General features: G+C 52.8%; 1 protein-coding gene and 1 pseudogene across 1 annotated transcript in view; one reads left to right on the top strand and one right to left on the bottom strand.

The window, feature by feature from the left end:
- Positions 1-22,752, top strand: part of WDR27 (WD repeat domain 27) — a 159,865-nt gene that overhangs the window by 49,898 nt on the left and 87,215 nt on the right. Inside the window, exons 18-23 of the mRNA XM_039221028.1 lie at positions 3,129-3,250; positions 4,102-4,235; positions 8,840-8,937; positions 9,820-9,941; positions 20,827-20,924; positions 21,928-22,030. Of these exons, the coding sequence (XP_039076959.1) occupies positions 3,129-3,250; positions 4,102-4,235; positions 8,840-8,937; positions 9,820-9,941; positions 20,827-20,924; positions 21,928-22,030 (677 nt within the window). The remainder of the gene's footprint in view (positions 1-3,128; positions 3,251-4,101; positions 4,236-8,839; positions 8,938-9,819; positions 9,942-20,826; positions 20,925-21,927; positions 22,031-22,752) is intronic.
- Positions 22,077-22,186, bottom strand: LOC120222980 (annotated as a pseudogene).

The raw sequence follows: 22,752 nt of genomic DNA, 5'->3' as shown, positions 1-22,752 counted from the left end.
ATTTAGTAGGGGCACTGATGTTGGTGCCGTGGCTCTCAGAACGCCTTCTGTGGAAGGCGCTCACGTTTGTGCCGTGGGACCTTCTGTCCCACCTTGTACAGCACCCGCCTTGGAACTCCTGCCCCTGGGTCAGCAAGCGCTGGGCACGGAGCAGACGGGGGGTGTGCCCGAGGCTGAGGGCTGTAACACTGAGACTCTGGGGCCAGCCACTCCAGGAGATTAAATTGAATTAATATTTTATTAAGTAATGCAGAATTGCATAAAAACCAGTTCTTAATAAGGTAGAGTTAAGCTGAGAACCTTTGTTTCCTGGTGTGCAGGTCTCCGTCCACTGGAGCTCAGCCACGCTGTCGGTGTCTGCCTTCCTTCTCCGTGGTGTGGGGACCACACACCCGGCCGTGGCTGTGGCCGTGGCTCCGGGGAAGGAGAGGACTCAGATGTGTTTGTGTCCTGGTCATTCGGTTCTGAGGCTTATCTCCCCAGCACGCACAACGCAGGGACATCGGCCACCCCGGGGGGAGGTCGTCCACGTGGTGCAGCGAGCCGGCCCAGTGTGCAGCCCAGAACTGAGCAGGTCAGCCTGCGCCCCACATAGGCGCGCTGGCCAGCGGAGCTGGGGTCCCACGCGAGGCCTGGAGGTCACAGCTGCCTGTGTGCAGGGGGAGCTCGGGGAGAAGGTCGTATGGGGGTTCCCGCAGTTCTCATTCGGAGTCAGAGAGGTTTGTCCCTCGGCCCCGAGCTGCCGCCTTGGGCAGGCTTGTCGGCCCGGGACACGTGGGCACCAGCAGAGGGCGCCCCTGTCCTGTCTGCAGTGGGAGTGCTTCTACCTTCTTGGGTGACTCAGTGGGCCCTGTCTGGGCGCCCAGGCTTGGAACAGCATTTAGTGGTGGGAGGGACCGGAGGACGGAAGGAGGGCGTCCCCACGCGGCAGTGGGCGACCGCTTAATAGGGAAGAAGGACACCCAGCTAGACGGTGGTGACGTGGCCGTGTGTGTCCCTGCAGCCTGTGGGAGGAGGGAGGCGGTGGTGGAGGGAGCCGCTCGCTCAGCCGGAATTGCAGGTGCACCCGCGGGTCCGGCCCGACGGGGCAGAGCTGGCCGCCCACCTGTGGCGCCCTTGCCCTGGGTCTGCAGCCGGGACGCCAGCGGTGGCTGTGGGCCCTGAGACACGCCGACCGCCAGTGAACGCTCCGGGGCCCCTCTCCGGTGGCGGTTCCAAGCCTGCTCCCCCGCCGCCCCGCAGTGGTGATGTCACCCGCTCACAGGGCCTTAGTCCTTCTGCTGAAACTGCCACGAGCCGCCACCAGGGGGCAGCAGCGCCTGTGCAGCTGAAATTCTGGCTGGGTGGCCGCGGTCAGAACTGCAGTCTCTGCTCCTCATGAATCTCTCCCGCTTCCCCATCTTTCTCGTGTTGGTTTGACGGCGGGGGGGATGTGAGCCTGCAGTTCAGGGTCTCCTCTTCGGGGGTCTGGCCGCAGCAGGAACGTCCACACGGTTGTGGGGGCTCCGTGCCCGTCCAGGGAGGTGGGTGCCACGGCCGGGCTGGGTCCCCGGTGCGCTGCTCGCCTGGGGCCCCTCTGCGCAGTCCCGGGTGGTGTGGGATGCGGGGCCTGCGCCGGACGACAGCCTCTGCGGCGCAGGGTCACGGGGGCCACGGGGCCACGCGGCCTGGCACTGGGTCTCTAGCCCCCCGGGTTCTGCCCCGCCCTCTCCGTCCCCACTTCTGAAGGCGACCGGTTTTCATTTCTGAAACCGCCCGCGCCCACCAGGGCCACCTGCCCCTCCTTTCCTTGGGCTCCTGTCGTGAGAGCGGCAGGTGGCCGCAGGGTCAGGCTGGCTTTAAGACGCCTCCCCGGGGTGACCACCTTTGTCAGTAGTCGCGGATGGGGCGTGTGTGAGCAGGTGCCGGACGGGAGGAGCGGCTGGCGGGCGGGTGGGGTCCCGGGCCCTCCGTGGTCAGCGCGGAGCTGGGTGCACGGACCGCTGCCCCACTGACCACGTGTGTGTTTGGGGAGAGGTGCCGCGTGGACGCCCAGCCCTGCACATCCCGGCTCCTGTCTAGGAGGGCAAGGCGCCCCGGAGATCGCGCCCCTGACCCGTCAGCGCAGTGGCCCGGCGTTCCCACCGCCCGACGTGAGGACCAGGCCCCTGCCGAGCGGCGACTCGCTGCCTGCGGGCTCAGGGCGGTGGTGGGGGTGACACAGGTCGGGGGTCCCAGTGGCCCGAAGCACAGACTGCACTTGTCATCGTAGAACTTCTCTCTAGGGGTTTTGGATTAGAAGTGAGAAGCAGGTAACCACTGTTTCTCGACCATGTTTCTTTTCAGCCGTGGCGTGTGCGCTCCTCTCTGAGCGGCACATTCGACAAACGGTTCCCACGGCCTGTGGTGCGGCCCCGGTGGCGAGTGTGTGGCCAGCAGGGGCCTAACAGGCCGTCCCGTGGCACCTGACCCTGTGCAGTCAGCCCCGTGACTGCTCCCTTCAAGGCTGGAAGACCAGCAGCTCCTTAAGATGCATTATCGTGAAGTCCACTGACTTTTTTTTTCTGTTTTATATTTTTTTAATGTTTATTTATTTTTGACAAAGAGACAGATCATGAGTGGGGGAGGGTCAGAGAGAGAGGGAGACACGGAATCTGAAGGAGGCTTCAGGCTCCGAGCTGTCAGCACAGAGTCCGACGTGGGGGTCGAATCCACAGACTGTGAGATCATGACCTGAGCTGAAGGTGGATGCTTAACCGACTGAGACCCTCAGGCGCCCCTGAAGTCCACAGATTTCTATACATTTTATAAGTTTCTGCATTTTTTTCTTCTTTTAAGACACAAATTCAAACGTAATTTTGAGCTTCCTGTTTTATTTTTCCTTTTTTAATAGTTTATTATCAAGTTGGTTTCCATATAACACCCAGTTCTCATCCCCCCAAGTGCCCCCCTCCATGCCCATCATATGTTTTAAATATAAGTTTTTGGAATCCCTACATCACAAACCACGTTAAATCTTCAAATGAGGTAAAAGTCTCCTTCTTGGCCTTTGGTTTCACTGGTGTCCCTGTGGCCTGGCCATTTATTCCTAGAAGCTGCACTCGGCTGTGCCGCATGAAGGTTCCAGGTGCCCCTCTGTCTCCCATTAGGTCATGACGGGGCAGTGAGCACCGTGTGCTGGAGTCACAACGGCAGGTGGCTGCTGTCGGCCTCCCTGGACGGGATGCTGAGGGTGTGGACGCTGCGTAGGGCGGAGCTGGTGCTGTGTGTGGTAAGGGGCGACGGCGGGCCGGGACTTCACCGTCACCACGCGTGTCACAGGCTCACAGAGGCTCAGTAGTGCCTTCTCGGGCCCCAGGCTCTTAGCCTAACTGGGAGGCTGGGGACCGGGTGAGCCAGGGATACACCGGAGCTCCGACAGTGGCTGACGATGAAGTGTTTTCTCAAACACGTGCGTATGTGTACCTGCCCGCGTACCTAACGTGCACGTACACACAGTACGTGTGAGCATCTAGATGTGCTTGGGGGTGAGCGCCTGGGGAGGGGGAGGCAACCCGGGAGGGAGGTGCCCCTCTCACGGCCAAGATGGGAACAGGGTAGCGGGCTGAGGAGCCCGCAAACCGCAAGTTGTCAAAGATGTGGTTTGCTCACTTCCTGGGAGTCTGTCATAAGGGGGGTCGAATCCTAGGAGACTGAGCGGGAGGGAGGCGCGTCGGACCTGGGGCCCTGGGTCGGGAAGTTTGGCAGCAGGCGGAGGGGACGCACCTGTTTTAGGGCTGTTGACACTCTTACCTCAGGCGGCTGAGATGCAGCCTGAGGGCGGACCCCAGGCTATGCCGTGGCCACAGTTCTGTCTTTAATAAAATCCTCGCTATTCATGTGCTCGCTGCCACGTGTCGGTCTCATTTTAAAGTTTTTAAGTGGCCAGAATTCAAGATACTTGCTCCGTGGAACCTCTTTTAGAAGTAGTCAGAGAGGGGACAAAATTGGAAGCAGGTTGACGCTCTGTCTGAACACGTGGGGTAGACGTGTGGGGCTGAGACGAAGACTGTCGTGTTTCGAGCGGCGGAGTTCCGTGGTAAGGCCTGTTGCGTCGGCGGCCACTCCCCGTCTGCCTTGCAGGGCAGAGCCCTGTGTCCGAAGCCCGTCCGCTGCGCACAGTTTTACTACATGGACACTTTCATACTGTCTTCTGCCGGCCCTGAACTCCAGCTCCTGAAGTACCACATCGACACGAGCAAGGACGAGAGAAGAAGGTACGTAGCCTCCTCTGCCGGCTTCCCTCTCGGCGGGGACGCGGGGTTCCAGGGCTGACGTGTGTGAAACAGGTGTTTCCGGTGGTGAATGTTACGTGATCGCCTCCTGGCAGGCTGCTGGCCAGGGCCTGGTGACCGGCCTCTCCCCGCCCGGGGCCCGACGTGCGGCCCCGCTCACGGGGCCCAGGGCGGGTGACGACAGGCTCCGGGGCTTCGGAACGTGGAGTTCTCACCTTTGATGGCTGTTGTGCGGGACGATTACTGCTGTGTTTATGACGAAGTTGGAGATGAAACGTTTCCCACACATGCGTGTGCTGAGTATTTGTACTAAATGCCTGTTTAGCTACACCTCCTTTTGGTCAATATTAACATTTGTTTGTTTCCAAAGTTTTTAAAGAAATGAAAGTTATAGGGATAATGAGAGGCTGCCTTTCCAGAGCTTTCCCTCCCGTTCCCTCTGCCCCCCAGGCCCCCGCCCCGCTCACCCGGGTGAGTGTAGCACCACCGGGCCCGGTGCCACTGGCTGTACTCCCTGTGCTGCACTCTGTCCCCGATGTGGGTTGTATGAATCTGTTTGTGTTTCATCGTTGTTTTGCTTTGAGATTCCACTCGTAAGTGAGATCATATAGTGTCTCTTCTTCTCAGACTTATTTCACTGAAATTCCAGTTTGTGTTCTTTCTTGTGCCTGAGTAACATTCCGTTTGTGTGGTGTGTGTGTGTGTGTGTGTGTCTCTCTGTATGTGTCTGTGTGTGTGTCTCTCTATGTGTCTGTGTGTCTCTCTGTATATGTCTGTGTGTATGTGTCTCTCTCTCTGTATGTGTCTGTGTGTGTGTGTCTCTCTCTGTATGTGTCTGCGTGTCTGTGTGTCTGTGTATGTGTCTGCGTGTGTGTCTGTGTGTGTGTCTCTCTCTCTGTATGTGTCTGTGTGTCTGTGTCTCTCTCTGTATGTGTCTGCATGTCTGTGTGTCTATGTGTATGTGTCTGCGTGTGTGTGTCTGTGTGTGTGTCTGCGTGTGTGTCTCTCTGTATGTGTCTGTGTGTGTCTCTCTCTGTATGTGTCTGCGTGTCTGTGTGTCTGTATATGTGTCTGCGTGTGTGTCTGTGTGTGTGTGTCTCTCTCTGTTATGTGTCTCTGTGTCTCTATATGTCTGTGTGTGTGTGTCTCTCTCTATGTGTCTGTGTTTGTGTGTGTCTCTCTATGTGTCTGTGTGTGTGTGTCTCTCTCTGTATGTGTCTGTGTGTGTGTGTCTCTCTCTGTATGTGTCTGTGTGTGTGTCTCTCTCTGTATGTGTCTGTGTGTGTGTGTCTCTCTATGTGTCTGCGTGTGTGTGTCTGTGTCTGCGTGTGTGTCTGCCTGTGCACACGTGCCCACTGTGTCCCCTCACCCGCCCATCAGTGGACAGGGGCGTCTTCCATGTCGTGCTGTTGGGACTTGCCTCTTGCTGAGACCCTGGTGGCCGCGACCCATCCGTGGTTCTGGACTTGCTGTGTCTCTAGGTTTCCATGTGACTTTACTTAGTGTTTAAGTGCAACACACCTTTCATAGTAATCAGAATTATGACGGCACAATTATGATTGTGCCGCTGTCACGAGATTTTATGCGGTGGGAGCATGACACACATCTTCACCTGTCCTCTCCCACCGATCCCGGCTTCTCCCGACTTGCCGAGGGTCTCCGGGTGCTGTGCTGGGTTGCGGTGCGCCTGTCTGGAAGCGGGGCTGTGGGGGGCGCGTAGGGGGTCTTCACGCTCTTCTCCGTGCCCAGCAGCGAGCTGTATGCATGCGGCGCGCATGGTGAGTGGGTGCAGGCCCGTCGTCCTCTGGGGGCGCCTCCTTCCTGCAGGGGGTGCCGTCTTCCTTCCTGTAACTAAGGGCCTGATTACGGTTCTCCCGCACACCCTGAGCCACCTGGAGGGGCCGGGGGGCGTTCATCACAGGGTGGGGGTCCCCACCGAGAACTGCCCAGCGCCCTCCATTCTGCTGCCTCTCACTTTATGAGTCAAGGTGGCTGCCGTAGCTACAGGCATCACATCCGTATTTCTTACAGCGAGATGCAGGGCCGACTTTGCTGGAGGCTGCAGGCCACAGGGACCGTCAGAGTGTGTAAACAAGGCGAATTGCGGGGAGACTCACCTCTGCAGCACATGGGGGGGTCACCCCTGCATCAGCTCGCCTGTGCTTTGGAACTTGTGGTTTGCACGAGCCGTATTTCTGCACTTTGAGCTCAGGGTCTGGCTTGCAAGTCACTGTGGGATCTGTTTCACCCCCGTTGTGCCCACTGGGAGACGTGTGGGCAAGTTGTCAGTTCGGTGGCCTTACTGGGTCGCTTTTTAGTTGTGGATGGAGGAGCCCACGTGGCACACGTCCCAGATCTCAGCTGGGAGAGTGGCTCCCTTCTCGGTCAGGCCCAGAAACGTGTGCTAAGGCCACGATGGATTTGGATCAGGTGTGACGGACCCCTGAGCAGAGCGTGGGTCCTGGGGCTGGACAGACATGCAGCACAGAGGGCCCTGGTGGCATCACCCTGTGGCCTTCCCCGTGCACACTGCCTGGCACGCACTCACCCTCAGCCCGTCCCGGAGATGCCCCGCAGGCCGCCCGGCCCCTCCCCCAGCCATGCGCAGTGTCACAGGGAGAAGCCAGGGCAGGGGAAAGCGCCCATCGCAGGTAGGAGAAAGGAAGACGCGTGAGCCGCTGGTCCTTCGTGCTTACTGAGTGAAGCTTGTCAGAACCGAGCGGAGGTCCTGCCTGCCCTGGGTGGATTCCCCGGATTACCTGTCCCGTCTCTACATCCGCCTCTAGCCCACATCCCACACCTGTCGTGGGCGCCCACACTCTGTCCCCTGGGCTGCAGCGTCACGCACCTGCTGCCTTTCGCTGGCGAGTGTTGGGGGCCGGCGAGGAGGAATGAGGGCTGCTGGCTGTTGGGAGCCCGGTGCGCCTCGTGTCCTCGCGGGTTTGGTAGTGCAGCCAGGGCGTGGACGTGGCCTTCACGCCGTCCTCCCGCGCTGGCCTTGCACGCGCTCACGTGCTCCCTGGTGAAAGGCGCGAGCCTCCAGCGGGTGGTGGTGCGCAGCCCGGGCAGCCTCCCCTCTGTCTGGGGGGGAGCCCAGGCCTGTCGCTCAGGCTGCAGCGTTTCATACGTGTAGCAGCGCCAGCTGGAGGTGGCGACTCTGGAGCGGCCGAGGCTCCATGGAGGGGACTCTGGACCTTGCACAGGCTGCAGGCATGGGCACCTCCCGGCAGAGCTGCCTGGTGTTCTGGAAGGCCGCGGGCCGGCCCCCGGTGCACGCCTGTTCTCTGGGAGCAGAGACGGAGATGCTGTGCGCCCAGCAGCACGCTGTTCCTCCCCCTCTGAGCCTGAGGTCGTGGGTGGCCCGCGATGCCCCCGGAGTGCTGTGCCTCGGACAGGAGCCCCTGCACACCCCCACTGCCCGTGGCCTCAGCGCGCGTGTCCTCTCTTCCCCGGCACCCGCTGCTCTTCCTGAGCTGCGTCTCCTGGCCCGTGCTGTCCATGGAGCCGAGCACGGCTCTCCCTCGGAGCCGCCGCTTCCTGCCCGTTACCTGCCCCCTGTCAGCAGGGATGCGCGGTAATTTATGGGGTCTGTGCACGTCACTGAGCTTTCCTACACACCTCCTGTGGCTCCGCCCCGTCTGTCCCCTGAGCCCCATGCCTCCACCCCAGCACCTGCTCCCCAAGTGACCCCTCTGGGTGCCCGTCCCTGTGCCGACCCTGATCAAGGCCCCAGGCTCCCGCCCGACCTTTCCCCGCCTTTCCCCTCAGCCTCCCAGCAGCTCAGACCCCGAGCACCACCCGCGCCCCCTGCCCCTTTGCCCCATCACCGACCTGAACCTGCTTGGGCTAGTCCTTGCCCAGCTGGGCCGGCGGCCGCTGTCTCCCCTCCGCCCCCCCACGCCCTCCCTAGGCCGAGATCACATCCTGAGATTGCCAGCAGCTTCCTTGCCTTTAGGGGATTGTTGTTAGGAATTGTTGAGGCCAAATGTTCATTAAACCAACTGCTGCTTATGTTACCGTTTAGAAGATAATAAGAACATGTTTAAGTGTAAATATAGATAATTTATAATGGGGCGGATGTCTCAAGTATACATAATTATTTTAGAATTAGGAGAAAAATTTGCTTTTTTGAAGGTAGGAATGAATTATTTTGGGCTTTGTATATTGATATTTTTTCATGAAGTTCTCCTAAATGAAAAGCTAGGGTTTCCTAAAGGAAAATTAAGGTAGCTGACTTATTTCTTTGACGTTACAAAGTATAATCATTAAGTGTTATGAAAACTTTCTTCATATTCAATTTCTGAAAAAGTTATATTTATTTTGAGAGAGAAAGAGAGGACACAAGCAGGTGAGGGGCAGAGAGAGAGACGGAGAGAGAGTCCCGGGCAGGCTTCATGCTACAGCACACAGCCTGATGCGGGGTTCGAACCCACCCCCGAACTGTGAGATCATGACCCGACCGAAATCAAGAGTCGGACGTTTACCCGCCTGAGCCACCCAGGCGCCCCCTGTCCAGGGTTTAAAGCCCAGCAGGCTTCACTGTAGTGGAGGGAACATAGAGTTCAAGTGTCTTGTTTCCCTTTCAGATACAGACAGAAGAGCAGCTGCAGACCTGTTTTCAGGCTTCCTACAGCTGGTCCAGCCGAGATCACCAGTTCATCCGCCGTGAACGACTTTTATTCCTGTATCCTTGTCTCTGCTCACAGTGTTTTCACATCCCGAGCACCGTCCGCCTGGCAGAAGTGTCTGCCCGGGCCGGGGCTCCCGGCGCTGGGCTGGGGGCCCACGGCTTCGGCATTGATTGTGTGTGTGGCAGTTTCATCTCCATGGTGAAAAGGAGCATTAACAGTGGATGCAACAGCATGTGACCTACAGAGGGGTGACCTAGCCGGACTTTTCTGATCTGTCCGCGGTTTATTGAATATGTAGTAGTTTCGTACTTTTTAGAAACGAGCGGGTACACTTGCTGCGGACCTCCTCTGCAGACTTCCTTTGCTTAATTGGACTTTGTCCCGCCTCTGTGGAGGCTGGTGAAAGTTACAGCAGTAACTGTTGAATATGAAATTGAGTCCAAAAGTTTTTTATTTTTTAATGTTTATTCATTTTTGAGAGACAGAGTGTGAGTGGGGAGGGGCAGAGAGATGGAGTCCCAGGATCTGAAGCAGCTCCAGGCTCTGAGCTGTCAGCACAGAGCCCGACGCGGGGCTCAAACCCACGAACTGTGAGATCATGACCTGAGCCGAAGTCGGACGCTTAACCGACTGAGCCACCCAGGCGGCCCTCATTCCTTTCTATTAAAAAGCATTGATTTTGATTTATTTACAAGCAAAGTTCTGATCTTTAGGAATTCTTCTTATAAAATTTTAATTTATTGAAAGTCCCAAGTTAGAGTTTTTTGAATGTACTAGGAGAGAGGGGCGGGGACAGGGCTGTGACCACGCCTCTGGAGCCTCGGAAAGTGGCCCTGTGTGTCTCCTGGCGCCCAGAGGGAGTAAGGGCATGAACGGGCCTGCTCGCTCCCTGGGGCGGGCTGCTGAGGGGACTTAGCTCCCTAACTGCCCCGCAGATCTGGTGCTCACAGCAGGCCGGGACAGGGGCGTGGAGGCGTTCGACCTCAACGCGGGCCGCAGCGCAGCCGTGATCGCGGAAGCCCACTCACGGCCCGTCCACCAGATCTGTCAGAACAAGGTGAGTTTTTGACCGTGTGCCGTTTGTAAAATTGTGTTTATGTATTTAACAGGTACAAGCGGATGATGCAGTTGTGTACCAGTTTGCTACCAAACTCAATGCTCGTTTTTAGTCATTAAGTTCTCCAAGCCTCGATGCCTGACCTTGGAAGATATTTTAATATCATGTTAAATGTTTTCGTCCTTTTTTTAAATTTTATGGGCCCATTTTCCAGCTTTACTATAACACATTACCACTTACTGGATGTCCCCGGCCCTCCCGGGGTTGAGGGACGGTCATGCACTTCGCGCAGGAGCACGAAGCAGCCTTCAGGGACCAGTAGTTTCTCTTGTTTGGACGTGGCTGCTGTGTTGACAGAGAAGTAGCTTAGAACTACCCACAGCTGAGGGTTACAGACCAAGATGACAGGAAGTGCTGTTTTGATGAATTCATTGTCTCATCATTTACTTTAAAAGACACTTTGCTACCCAAAAGGGCATCTAAGAGATTTGTGAGCAAAACTTTTGATTTTTAGACTACAACTGCAGTTTTGATTTTTGGTATATTTGGAATGACCTTCCAAATTAAGGGCTGAACTTATAATGCTTTCTGAAATGTGCATTATGATTTCAAGAGTATTTTTTTTTTAAGTTTTTTAGTGTTTATTTATTTTTGAGAGAGAGAGAGAGACAGAGTGCAAGCAGGGGAGGGGCACAGAGGGAGACAGAATCCGAAGCAGCTCCAGGCTCTGAGCTGTCAGCACAGAGCCCTACATGGGGCTCAAACTCATAAATTACGAGATCGTGACCTCAGCCGAAGTCAGACACTTAACCGACTGAACTGCCCAGGTGCCCCGTCCCCCCAACCCCAAGAGGAATATTGTTTTTAAGTGAAGTCTTACTGGATTGGTTAGAAAGTCTCTGGGGCACCTGGGTGGCTTAGTCGGTTAAGCGTCTGACTTTTGCTTAGGTCATGATCTCTCGTTTCGTGGGTTCGAGCCCCGCGTCGGGCTCTGTGCTGACTGCCAGCTCGGAGCCTGGAGCCTGTTTCAGTCTGTGACTCCCTCTCTCTCTGACCCTCCCCTGCTCACGCTGTCCCTCTCTCTCTCTCCTAGAAATAAATAAAAAACATTAAAAAAAAAAAAAAAAGAAAGTCTCTGTTACCTATATTTTCAACACATTATTCTAAGTTTCCTTTAAGTTTCCGTTTAATAGGGCAGGTGTGGTCTGATCGTCTGCGAAGTTTTGTAGCTGGTTTGCATGCGGAAGGACACAGATTCTGGAGCATGGACTTGCACCCTCCGAGGCAGATGCTGTCCTTCTGGATAAGTGGGTGCTGGAGCCGTGGGTCCAGAGGGAGACCTTGTCTGGGTGTCGATCTGGGCAGGCCTGAGGCTTCCGTGTGTGGGTTCCCGAGAGCCGTCAGTCTGTGTGGCTCCATAGGCAGGGCCAGGAGGTGTCAGTGAGCCCGGGTCAGGGTCAGAGCGTTGGCATGGGGGCCAGGGAGCTCCCAGGGGCGGGTGGCCAACCTGAGGGTCATGCTGCCATCACTTGCTCCCGATTTGTGAGTGTCCTGGTCTCGCGGGGAGGCCCTGTGAAGGCTCCGAGAGGCATCTCGCCCCCAAGGTCTCTGCACCATTGAGTCCTTGGAGGGTCACTTCGTACGTTTCACATTTTGGCTGGAGGTTCCTCCCACTTGCAGACACTGGATGGAAAACACCAGCTTGAAGAAAGGTGTGGAGGAGAGGAGTATTTATCTGTGTCTCCTTCTATTTGTACAAAATCTTATGTAAAAACAGAACGAAGACATTTTAAACACTGCGCAGTAGGCCTCCCAAATGAATGAAGCAATTCCTTTGAAGAATTTTAGAACACTTTATGAGGTTACTAAGATAGCAAACTTTAAAAACATAGTGAATATGAGTCATAGCCGCTGTGTGTGGGACGGTCAGTATCCCGTGTCTTCTGGGAGGGCTGCAAGGGGAGGGGTCGCTCGTCACGGCGGGGGTGGGCAGGGCCGCCTCGTGGTCCTGTGTCTCTTTTGCCAATTTCACCATAAGATCTGTCCAGATTGAGTCTAAGATTGATTATTAGACGTTATGTAATTCTACTTTTAAATGAATTTGATAATCGAGCCACGTTTAAATGATTGTGAGCCTAATATCTGTCTTATTTTTTAGGTGTTATGATTTGTTAAATTCAAGTGCAACTAAGTGAGATGTCGATAGGCGACGTTTTGATGTCAAATTTTGGAGGATTGTGACTTGCTGAAGTTGTTGAGTGAAACTTTCAGGCAAAGGCCTTTGACTTTGAGTGCAGATTGGTGTCCCCTTTGTGCCCAGAACAGTCCTCTTGCTTAGAATCTGCTCAGCCAGCATCTGCGCACTCAGCACTCTGCGATTTGCGTCCCAGCTGTTAAGCAGTTCTTTAGTTAGGAAGTGACACGGCAGCGCAGGGGGTCTGGGCCTCTGAACCAGACTGTCAGCACGTAGGTTGTGGGGCTAGGCTTTGACAGATAGCATTTAAAGATGCTTCATGTATCATTCTCTAATTGCAACCTATAAAATTTATCTGAAGGTAAAGATTTCTAAAATTCAAGTCTGTCTCTTGAAATGTTATAAAGTTGTGTACTTAGTTTTTCTATAATTTCTGTGTGTCCTTAGTTAATACAGTAGGTGAGAGTTGACTAATTTTACCAAAATTTCCATTCTTGAGTTAAAATGTTTCAGTATGATAAATGAATTTCAGTGTGATGTTCTTTTATGTTGTGTTACATTTCAAATATTCCTCACCATGCTTTCTGACGCTTGTTACTTTTTGTCTCTAATATATTATGAATTAATAGAAAAACATTTTTTCATTTAATTTTTGAATTTATTCCACATGATTCTTAGTAGAGGTGGTCATTTCTGAGCCTGTCACCACCACCACCACCACCATCACCATCATCACCATCATCACTGATGGGGCTTTAGGGTGATGGTGGGGGTGTCCAGAGCCGACAGCCAGGAAAGAATTCTCGAAGACGTCTTTTGTGCAAAAAAGGTGATTTTATTAAAGCACGGGGACAGGACCCGTGGGCAGGAAGAGCGGCGCTGGGGTGGCGGCGGGTAACTCGTTACTTACCCTCAGGTTGGGAGGAGGTCAGGGATGGAGTAAGTCTCTAAGGAATTCTGGAAGCAAGGTTTCCAAGACCTTGAGCGGCTAGTTGTGTGAGGCGAACGTCTTCATTACTGTTTAGGAAAACCCCAGTCAGGAGACCCTGCGGATGTGCATCAGGGGCCGTAAGCTCGGGCAGGACCGCCTGCATGTACTCGAGGGGGAGAGAGAAAGCAGGTTTGCGAAGGAACTTTTCCATGTTTAAGGAGACTCACAGGTCAGGGTGATGTGAGGCCAGGACTCCCCTGTGCCCCAGCAAAGGGTCCTCTTCGAGGCGGCTGAGCTCCTAGCGGGAGGTCCCTCTGCCTGTTTCAAGGACTCGTCTGTGGGCTGCATGCAGCAGGGAATTTAAGCTTTCATTCGCCTCAGTTTCCCCCATCACCATGGCGGGTGCTTAGCCCCCCTTCCGTCTTGCCGAGGGTGATATTAGGGCTCCAGGAAACGGAGTCTATAGGTTTCTGGAGAAGAGGCTCTGGGTAAGTCTGCCTTTGTCTTGCAGTTTACTGAGTTCTCCGTAAACTGAAGGAGACTCGCGTCCTGCACGGCTGTGACCTCCCTCAGTCAGCCACCCGCTTTCTGTCCTCTCCCCTCTTCCTGGGCGGCCGGGGGTGTTCCGGAAACCCCCCACACACATCCCCCCTGGGGGGGGTTGCTGTTGGCCTGCACTTGGCCCTCAGCTTGGCCCACACTCCCTCCTCAGTCGCCGCCGCCACCACCACCACCGCCGCCACCACCATCGCCACCATCACCACATCACCATCATCACCATCACCACCGCCACCACCGCAGCCGCCACCGCCGCCGCCACCACCACCGATCGCCACCACCACCGATCGCCACCACTGCCGCCACCACCACCGCCGCCACCGCCACCACCATCACCACCATCACCATCACCGCAACCACCACCATCACTGCCACCACCACCACCACCATCACTGCCACCACCACCACCACCATCACCATCACTGCCACCGCCACCACCACCATCACTATTATCATTTTTTGTGTACGGAAAGCAGTTTGTCAACATTGCTCTTATAAGTCCCTATTTCCTTGTTCTTTTACTTGTTCTTTCTTTATTTGTTTCTGGGGTTTATCCTAGAGCCATGAAAACTTCACCTTGATGAAACATGGTGCATCAGATGTCAGTCTGAACTTTTTTTCCATTCGGTTCCAAATTTGTTTTTATTTTTTTTTAAATATTTTTATTTATTTCTAGGAGAGAGAGAGCGTGAGCAGGGGAGGGTCAGAGAGAGAGGGAGTCACAGACTGAAACAGGCTCCAGGCTCTGAGCTGGCAGTCAGCACAGAGCCCGACGCGGGGCTCGAACCCACGAACCGCGAGATCATGACGCTTAACCGACTAAGCCACCCACGCGCCCCTCCAGATTTGTTTTTAAATTGTTTAGGCTGACTAAACTGGAAATGCAGAATATACTTTTGGACTTTTAAATGCAGTTTACTTATAAAAAATAAAGCTCTAGCTTTAAAATAACGTTAAAGACAATTCTTTTAAACTTAACCAGTTTTTCTCATATATTCAAAAGAAGTTATTTCATTTTGCAAAATGATGTAAGGCTGTTTTTCCTGACATCTTGGGATTTTCTTGTTTCCTTTCCTCTCTGTTCCCATTTTGTGGTAAAAGACTGTACGTGTCTGTGCGCAGTACCTCCTCTGTCATAGGGACTGCATGAGGGCATGCAGCTCGTTAAATGGTACTGATTCTTATTTTTTAAATGTAAGTTTATGGAGACCGGGGACATTGCCTTAGAAAGCTCTCTCTTCGCAAAGGCGCCCAGTTTCACACATTCCCTTTGTTCCCACTAGGGTGAAGGTGAGGGATAAATGTCCAAGAATTTGCTGCTTGCGGTAGAGGATCAGAAGCTGAGTTAGAAATTGCTTTCAGAGAAACAGCACCACGGACGTGGCAGTCGTGGACGTGGGTCATATTTGCACGAAGCTGACGATTGTGTCTCACGTGAGATGAGACATGTGACTGCGGTGCTGGGGACAGTGTCCCGGGAGGCGGGGAAGCCGCGTCTGCCTGGGACTGTGTTGTGTCCCACGTCGTCAGGTGGAGCTCGATGTTATGAGGTCGCTCTGCCGCCCCGGGCAGCTGTGTGCACCGGGCCCTCCCTCGCCCCAGGCCCAGGCCTGCTGCTGGCACAAGGGAGCATGTCCGTGTCTCCCTTTCAATCCCTCGGGCTTCCAGTAACTTCTGAGAGGGAATCAGACTCTGACGCAGACTCCGCCGCGCTCCTGTGCCGTCCCATCCGGAGTCCTCACGTGCTGGCGTGGGCCGTCCGCTCTCAGGCTGGGCCCAGGCCCCTCTGTGCCGGAGGCAGCTTCTGTGGGATGCGTCAAGGCCTGGTGACTTTTAGCTCCTTGAGGGGCTCTCGCCAGGGCAGCAGGCGGCAAACCCCGGAAGTTGCCCTGTTGCGCACTTAGAGGTGCGCCTGCTGTAGCTCGTGTGCACTGAGTGTCCGTCCCCACGTGCCGGGCGTGACGTGCTTGGCTGCATGGACTCAGCCCTTCCGGAGCCCCGACTCCGAGACGTGGAAGTGGAGACCGCAGTCCGGTCCCGAGACGCGCCGGCAGCAAACGTGCCCCCAGCAGGCTGTGTGGCCGCCCAGCTCGTGGCGCAGAGCCCCGCGGGAGCCCGTGGTCGGGGAGCCTCCCTGCCGGCCCCTCGCTGCCAGGCCCCCACCCCGATAGCACAGTGGGCACAGTAGTGGTGCCGCCGCTCCGCGTGTGTGACGCCACTGCCAGGCCTTCGGGGGTGACCAAGACGGAATGCCCGGCACCTGCCCCTCTGTCCCCAGCACTCCCGTGGCCTGGACTGTGTGAGGGCTGTATGCACACACATGTACGTACACACGTGTGCATGCACACGCGCGTTTAGGTGTGTGAGCAACGGCGTGTCCAGATATGTGAGTATACGTGTGTGTGTGTACGTGTCTGTATTAGCCTGTTAACTCATTCATCTAATGTTAATTTTTGAGAGAGAGCGAGGGGGGGCAGAGAGAGAGGGACATAGAGAATCCCAAGCAGACTCGCACTCCCAGCACACAGCCTGATGCGGGGCTTGATCTCACGGGCCCTGGGATCATTTCTGAGACAAAATCAAGAGTCGGATGCTAACCGATGGAGCCACTCAGGTGCCCTTAACTACTTCACGTAACTGTGTCTCAGAACAAGTGTGTATCTGGCCCGTCCTGAGCGCTGGGACACGTGCGTGAAGGGGAGAGCAGTGTCCTCACACTTGAGGACTTTGTATCTTCACAAAGAGAGAAGTGGCTTCGCTCGACGTCAGGCACAAGCCTCCTCGGGGGGCCTCTCCGTGGAGGGGACGTGGGCAGCAGGCACACGAGCAGCCGAGGGGCCGGGTGTGCCTCGGGGGGCAGCGCTCAGGCAACGGGCACCACTCATGCCCAGGCCGCTGCTGAAGCCAGGGGTGGGCGTCGGGCCCAGAGCCCCTGACGGGGACGGGCTCGTCGGGATTATTGCAGGTACAGGCGGCCGTCGCGAAGGTGGGGCAGGAGGGTGAGGGGCCTCGCCGACGGCCGTGCTGGTGTGCGTGAGCCGTGTGCGCGGACGTGTGCTGCGGACAGCGGTCCCAGCTGTGCCCCGTGCGCGGCTCAGCGGGGGTGCCTGGCGCTCTGCAAACACGGCTGCACACGTGGTTCTGCGCGGGAGCTCCCACCAGGCAGGCAGGATGGGGAAGCAGGGACGCGCCCCCCAGACAGCAGCGCCAGCCAGTCAGGGCGCCCCCCCCAGGCCTCGGTGGGCCCAGGGGCGGCAGCACCAGCCTCTCCCCTCCCCTTCGCTGCCCGTGTTCCTGGCCTCGCGGGTGGGGCCGTGTCCCAGCGCACGGCCGGCTCCTCGGCCGATGCCCGCCGTGATGTGTCTGGGGCCTGGACCCCGGCTCTGGAGGGACCTGGCTGCTGCCGTCCAGGTGGGACACGGGGTGGCCCCGCTGGCAGTGCTTTGTGGCCCAGGCTTCAGGGGCCGAGGCTGGGGCAGCGTCCTCACGGACACGTGGATCTCTGCCGCGTGCCTGCGTGCAGGGGCCCCTGCGGAGGGCTGGGGGCTGCACTGCGGGGGTGTCCTGTGGCTGCCGGCCGCCGCCGGTGCAGAGCCTCGTCTCCTTGGTGACGGAGCGACCGTTCCGTGTGCCCCCCTCTCTGTTACGAGGTTCAGTGCATTTGCTTTAGGAAACGGCTTAAAGATTCTTCCCCACCGAGTCGCCGCGTGTGCGGTGGCCGCACGGCAGCCGAGTCCGCCGCAGAGTGACGTGGTCTGTCAGCGGCGGTGACTCTTTGGGGGCCGTCGTGGCGCACACTTGGCTGAGAGGTGAGATATTAGGAAAAACAGTCCTGAGGTTTTGGGCGGGAACGGAACTGGTTTTACTTCCTGAAAATAACCCTCTGAACGGTGTGCGAAGGAAGGGGAGCGGGTGTAAGGTAACCGAGGCCCCGGTGTGTCGTAGCTTGTCTTCCTCAACTTCTCTTGAAGTCTGTTCAGTTGCACCACATACACCCCGGTGTTCCAAGCAGCCGGGGACCCGGGGTCGTCAGCGAAAACGTCCCACTTGAGGAGCTCAAGTGTCGTGTTTCCGGTGAAGCATAAAATAGATGGTTTCTAATTTCTTTTCAGCTTCGGCCAGCACAGCCACACCTGTCCCCCTGCCACACATCAGTCCGGCCCTTGCGCAAGCGTCCCGGCGCGCGGTCCCGAGAATGTGCGGTCGCCGCACGTGCTGGACGAGCCCGTCTGTTTAGTTCTCACAGTAACAAGGGGGCCGCGTGCATCAGAAAGCCAGCGCCACGGTTTCCTCTTTTAAACCGTGTTACGTGATTAAGTGGCTGATTTTCATAATGAAAATACATAAATCTTTTATGGTTTATCAATCTCTTTAAAAGTCATAGTGCTTTTTCTTTATAATAAAAACTTGACTATTATATTTTTTCTATGCCTACATAAGATATATGCTTTTTGGTGATGTAAATACATAATGCTAGACAGCTAAATTAATTGGAAAATTAACCATGTAAAGCTTTAACTAGTTTTCTAATGAAAACATATTATCACACAGAAAATGTGAGGTTCTCGGAAATAATGGTCACTGAAATCCATGATTGCCTTAAAATATATTGCTTTATTATCTTTAGATCTTGTGGGGTTTTTTTTTTGAAGAAATGAAATGCCTATGGGTAGAAATATAATTCCACCCTTTCTGTCTCCTTCTTTGGTAACCACGACTGAATTTGGTGTGAGTCTTTCCCAAGGACGTGTTTGGAAATATCTTCTCTGTTGTGTGGTACGTTGTTCTCTTACATAGCAGCAGCAAGCTGTGCATCTCTCTGCTACCTGAGTTTTGTTCCACATTTTAGGTATGAACTTCATCCATTTCCGTGCATTTGTGATGTGCACATTTAAGCCTATAAATTTCCCCTAAATACTGCGTTAGCTGCATCTTCCTGTTTTTAGCATGTGGTATTTTTATTACTTAGCAGTAAATATTTTCTAATTTGCATTATGATTTTTTAACCTAGGCTTTATTTAGATATGCTTTTAGGTTTCCACACATGTGAGCTTGTTTTCTGTAATCTTTTTGTTGCTGATGTCTGATTTTACGGTCTTGCGCCGGAGCATATGCTCTACTAACACTGACTGTCTCCTGGCTGCTGAGATCTTTGTATTTATTGAGAAGCCTGGCTCTCTGGCTGATTTCTATGGGTGTTACATGTGTGTGGAAAGAATGTGCTCTTGGAACGTATCTGCATGGGTGTCTATTGGCCCAACATTATTAATTATATTCAAATTATTCAAGATTTACTAATTGTTTTTGTACTCTTGGTCTCCTTTTTTATTTAGAGAAATGTGATTAATATCTTTGTCTCTATGATTGTAATCTTGTTACTTCTTGCAATTCTACTAATTTTAGCTTTATGTATTTATAGGCTTTATTATTGGCTATATTTATGTCAGACTTCTTATATTTTATAATATTTATAAACTTTTTTTAATTAGGTCTTATTTGCCTTATATCTATTTTCTGGTACTTTTATAATCAGTCTTGCCTTCTTTTATTTAATATATGCTGTTTCTTTCACCTTTCACATTCGGCCTTTAAAAATAATATGTTTTAAGTGGTTTTTTTTGAAATCCAACTAAAAATTTTTTCTTTTTTTAACTTGTTTAGTCTGTTTGCAATTATTGTGATTACTCATACATTTGATCTTATTTTGTGCTTTCTCTTCTATGTTGAAGAAAAAAAACTTCCACTCCATTTATTTATCATGAATTTTCTTTGCTTCATTTCTTCTTCCTTAGCCTCTATTGGACTGATTAAAACCATTTATAACTCTCTTTTTATCCCTGTGAAAGCGTTCAGTTTTTTTACTGGTTAGCTTCAGGAAATTAGCAATATTGGAAGGTACTGTTACTATATAGTCATTTGTCCATCTGCCTTTCTGTCAAACTAGATCTCTGTTTTATTCTTCTCACACTCAGTGCCTTGCGAAGTGCCCAGCATTTAGTAGATGATTTCTGAATGTTTGCTGGATGTCTGTTGAATTGCTGGATGGACCACTAATCCACGTTGAGGTTAGGAGCTGGGTGGCCGTGAGTGGACTCCTGATTCCTCTGTCTCATGTTTGTCACCTGAAATGGGTATAAAATAGTTTATGTCTCATAAGTTTGTTGTGAGGATGAAATGTTCAGTGTTTAGAATGCTGTCTGGTAGAGTTAAGACTCTCTAAGTATTTGTTATTGTTATGGATTTATGTAAATCTTCATTTCCTGTTGGTAACTGAAGAGTCACTTCTAGGTATATGCATATTGTAAGGATAAAAGCTTTCAGATATATTTCATGAAATTTTTCTTAGTAATTTGGATATTCTCGACATGAAAGGGAGATGGACATTGTATGAACCATAATATATTTAGTGTTTGGGGCCAAAAATGGTTCTGTAGATGGAGTGCACTCCATTCCATGAGACCTTTTAAGTCGCTAGAGCACCAGGGGAGGTGACGATCAGATCAGAGGCAGGTCCTTAGAGGGGCCCCGCCTGGTGACACACGCGCCTGATTTCACACAAGCCAGTGCACAGACAGCTGCATCGGGTCTTAGGATTCGATAGTCCGCTGGTTGATAACTGACCTCAAGCCTCGAATGACTTAACAAGGGCATCTTTCAGATTTACTGAAGATGTATTATGATCTGCAATTTATTTTTTTAAACTTTTTTTAAATGTTTATTTTTTTTGAGAGAGAGAGACAGAGTGCAAGAGGGTGAGGGACAGAGAGAGAGGGAAACACAGAATCTGAGGCAGGTTCCAGGCTCAGAGCTGTCAGCACAGAGCGCAACGCGGGGCTCGAACCCGTGAACTGTGAGATCATGACCTGAGCCGAAGTCGGACGCTTAACCGACTGAGCCACCCAGGCACCGCCATGTATACTTTAAAAATTAATTTTGGTGTATTAATATTGTAGTCTTTTGATCTTTTAAAGTACTTTTATAACTTTCAGTAGCGTTTCATATTTGGAAAACATACACCGATAATTCCCAAGGTCAAAGTGTACCATTACTAGTTATCCTTAAGGAGGTTCTTGGAGCCCAGTTCTGAAATTGTTATAAATAAGAACAGAAACTTTGTGTTAATTTCTTACTTTAGATTAGTATCATGTTTATTAACTCAGCCTTTGAAGAACGCACCTTGTTTCTTCCCTGTACAATTACAGGGATCATCCTTCACGACCCAGCAATGTCAGCTGTATAACCTTTTTGCCACCACAGCTGTTGGCGATGGGATAAAGCTGTGGGACTTGAGAACCCTGAGGTGAGGCCTCCCCGGCTACGACTGCAGCTGGGGCCCGGGGCACATGTTCTGTTAAAGCTCCCGGCGCGCTTGGCTTAGTTTCTGTTTCTCCCAAATGGGACAAGGTTGCGGTGAATCTGTTCACACTGACCAGTCTAAGGAAAGTGATTTATACACAGAACAGGCCATGTAAATTTGAAATGTTAAAATAAAAGGTGCTGATCTTTCCTCTGCTGCGTGTGTGACCTGTGGCCCCTGAGAGTCAGAGATGTACAGGGAGGTGATCAGGTGTCATAAACTACGGCTTATACATGTACGTTCCTGCTCTGTAAAAATATACGTATTTGGTAATTATACAGGAGGAATAAACACTAAATTTATGACGTATGCAACAAAATACGAGAAGGGCTTGTGTGTGTATATGCACACCCATGGATTCACAAGGGCAGAATTAACAGTCTTCCCTCTTATCTCCAATCATTACACACACACACAAGCCCCTCCGACGTGAGGCGGGGATGTTCCCCGAGGCTCTGGGACAGGCGCCGGGGCTCTGGAGTCAGGGCTCGGTGTGACCGTGCAGCGCCCCCGGGGCCCAGCCCCATGCGGGTAGCGAAGGCTTTCTTAGGGCGGCCCTGGCCACCCCGGAGAGTGTTGGTGTTGGGCATTTTCTCAGTAAAGCATCGATTCCCTGGCCCACATTACGGCAAACAGTTGCGAGCCCCACACCTCATCAATAGCTGGTGTGGCGCTTAACCAGCCTTGATAGAAGGTTGCGCCTCCCAAAGTCTTCGAATCACTGACACAAGTAGCTTACGATTTTAGAACTTGTTTCTATGTTTAAGGGTCTCTGGAACAGCCTGCTGGCCATGTAAGAATTCTCACGTGAGAGTGTGCTCTCTCTCTCACTGCTGGTTTGTTCGTTGTTGTATAGATGAGCCACAAGTCAGTGTCTTTTTCCTCATTTGTGTTAAAAGTTAAAACATTGGTTTTTTTCCCCTGATATTTCTTCTTTTTCCTGTAGATGTGAACGCCGTTTTGAAGGACATCCGACCCACAGTTACCCATGCGGAATTGCTTTTAGCCCTTGTGGACGCTACGTGGCTTCTGGTGCCGAGGACAGACACGTATGTACTGCTCTGGCGGGTTTGTTGGTCTTCAGCCGTGAGACCCACTCATTCCTGTGGAAACTGTTTAATATTGTTGCACATTAGGGTAAAAAGTGTTTTTAAACTGATGAGAAGATACTACACTTGATCTTAGCTAAAAGGCCGAGAAGTGATTAAAAAGTGTTTTTAAAAAGCTTGGTTATTGGCCAGTGTTTGAGACTTGCAAGTGGTAGTATTTATTTTGAAGTTTATTTGTTTTGAGAGAAAGAGAGACCACGAGGGAGGGGCAGAGAGAGAGAACCCCAAGCAGGCTTCCTGCCGTCAGCACAGAGCCCAACATGGGGCTCAGACTCCCGTTTTGAGGGCTCATGACCTGAGCCGAGATCAAGAGTCCAGACACTTAACCGATTGAGCCACCTGGGCGCCTCATAAGTAAGAGTATTTTAATAACAATAATGTAGGAGTTTTGAAAGCCCCTCGTGTTATTTTTGGTGAAGCGTGATTATTTTAAACCCTAGTCATTCATTCATTTCTTTATTCGTTTATCAGTCATTGCACAAATTGCTTTCCGTGTGAAAGGCATGGCTACATGCTGTATTTTGTGTGAATTGCCAGGTAACAACATTAATAAATAAAATACCGGACCGAAGTATTTAACTGGGAATGCTCCTTTTTGGTATCTTAGGGGACAATGTACTTTATTTTTATTTTTTCTAACGTCCCGAAGAAGAGTCTTTATT

Source organism: Hyaena hyaena, unplaced genomic scaffold (assembly GCF_003009895.1).
Source record: "Hyaena hyaena isolate Hyena2069 unplaced genomic scaffold, ASM300989v1 scaffold_931, whole genome shotgun sequence".
Classification (NCBI taxonomy): domain Eukaryota; kingdom Metazoa; phylum Chordata; class Mammalia; order Carnivora; family Hyaenidae; genus Hyaena; species Hyaena hyaena.
This window is presented reverse-complemented; position numbering and strand designations above follow the sequence as displayed.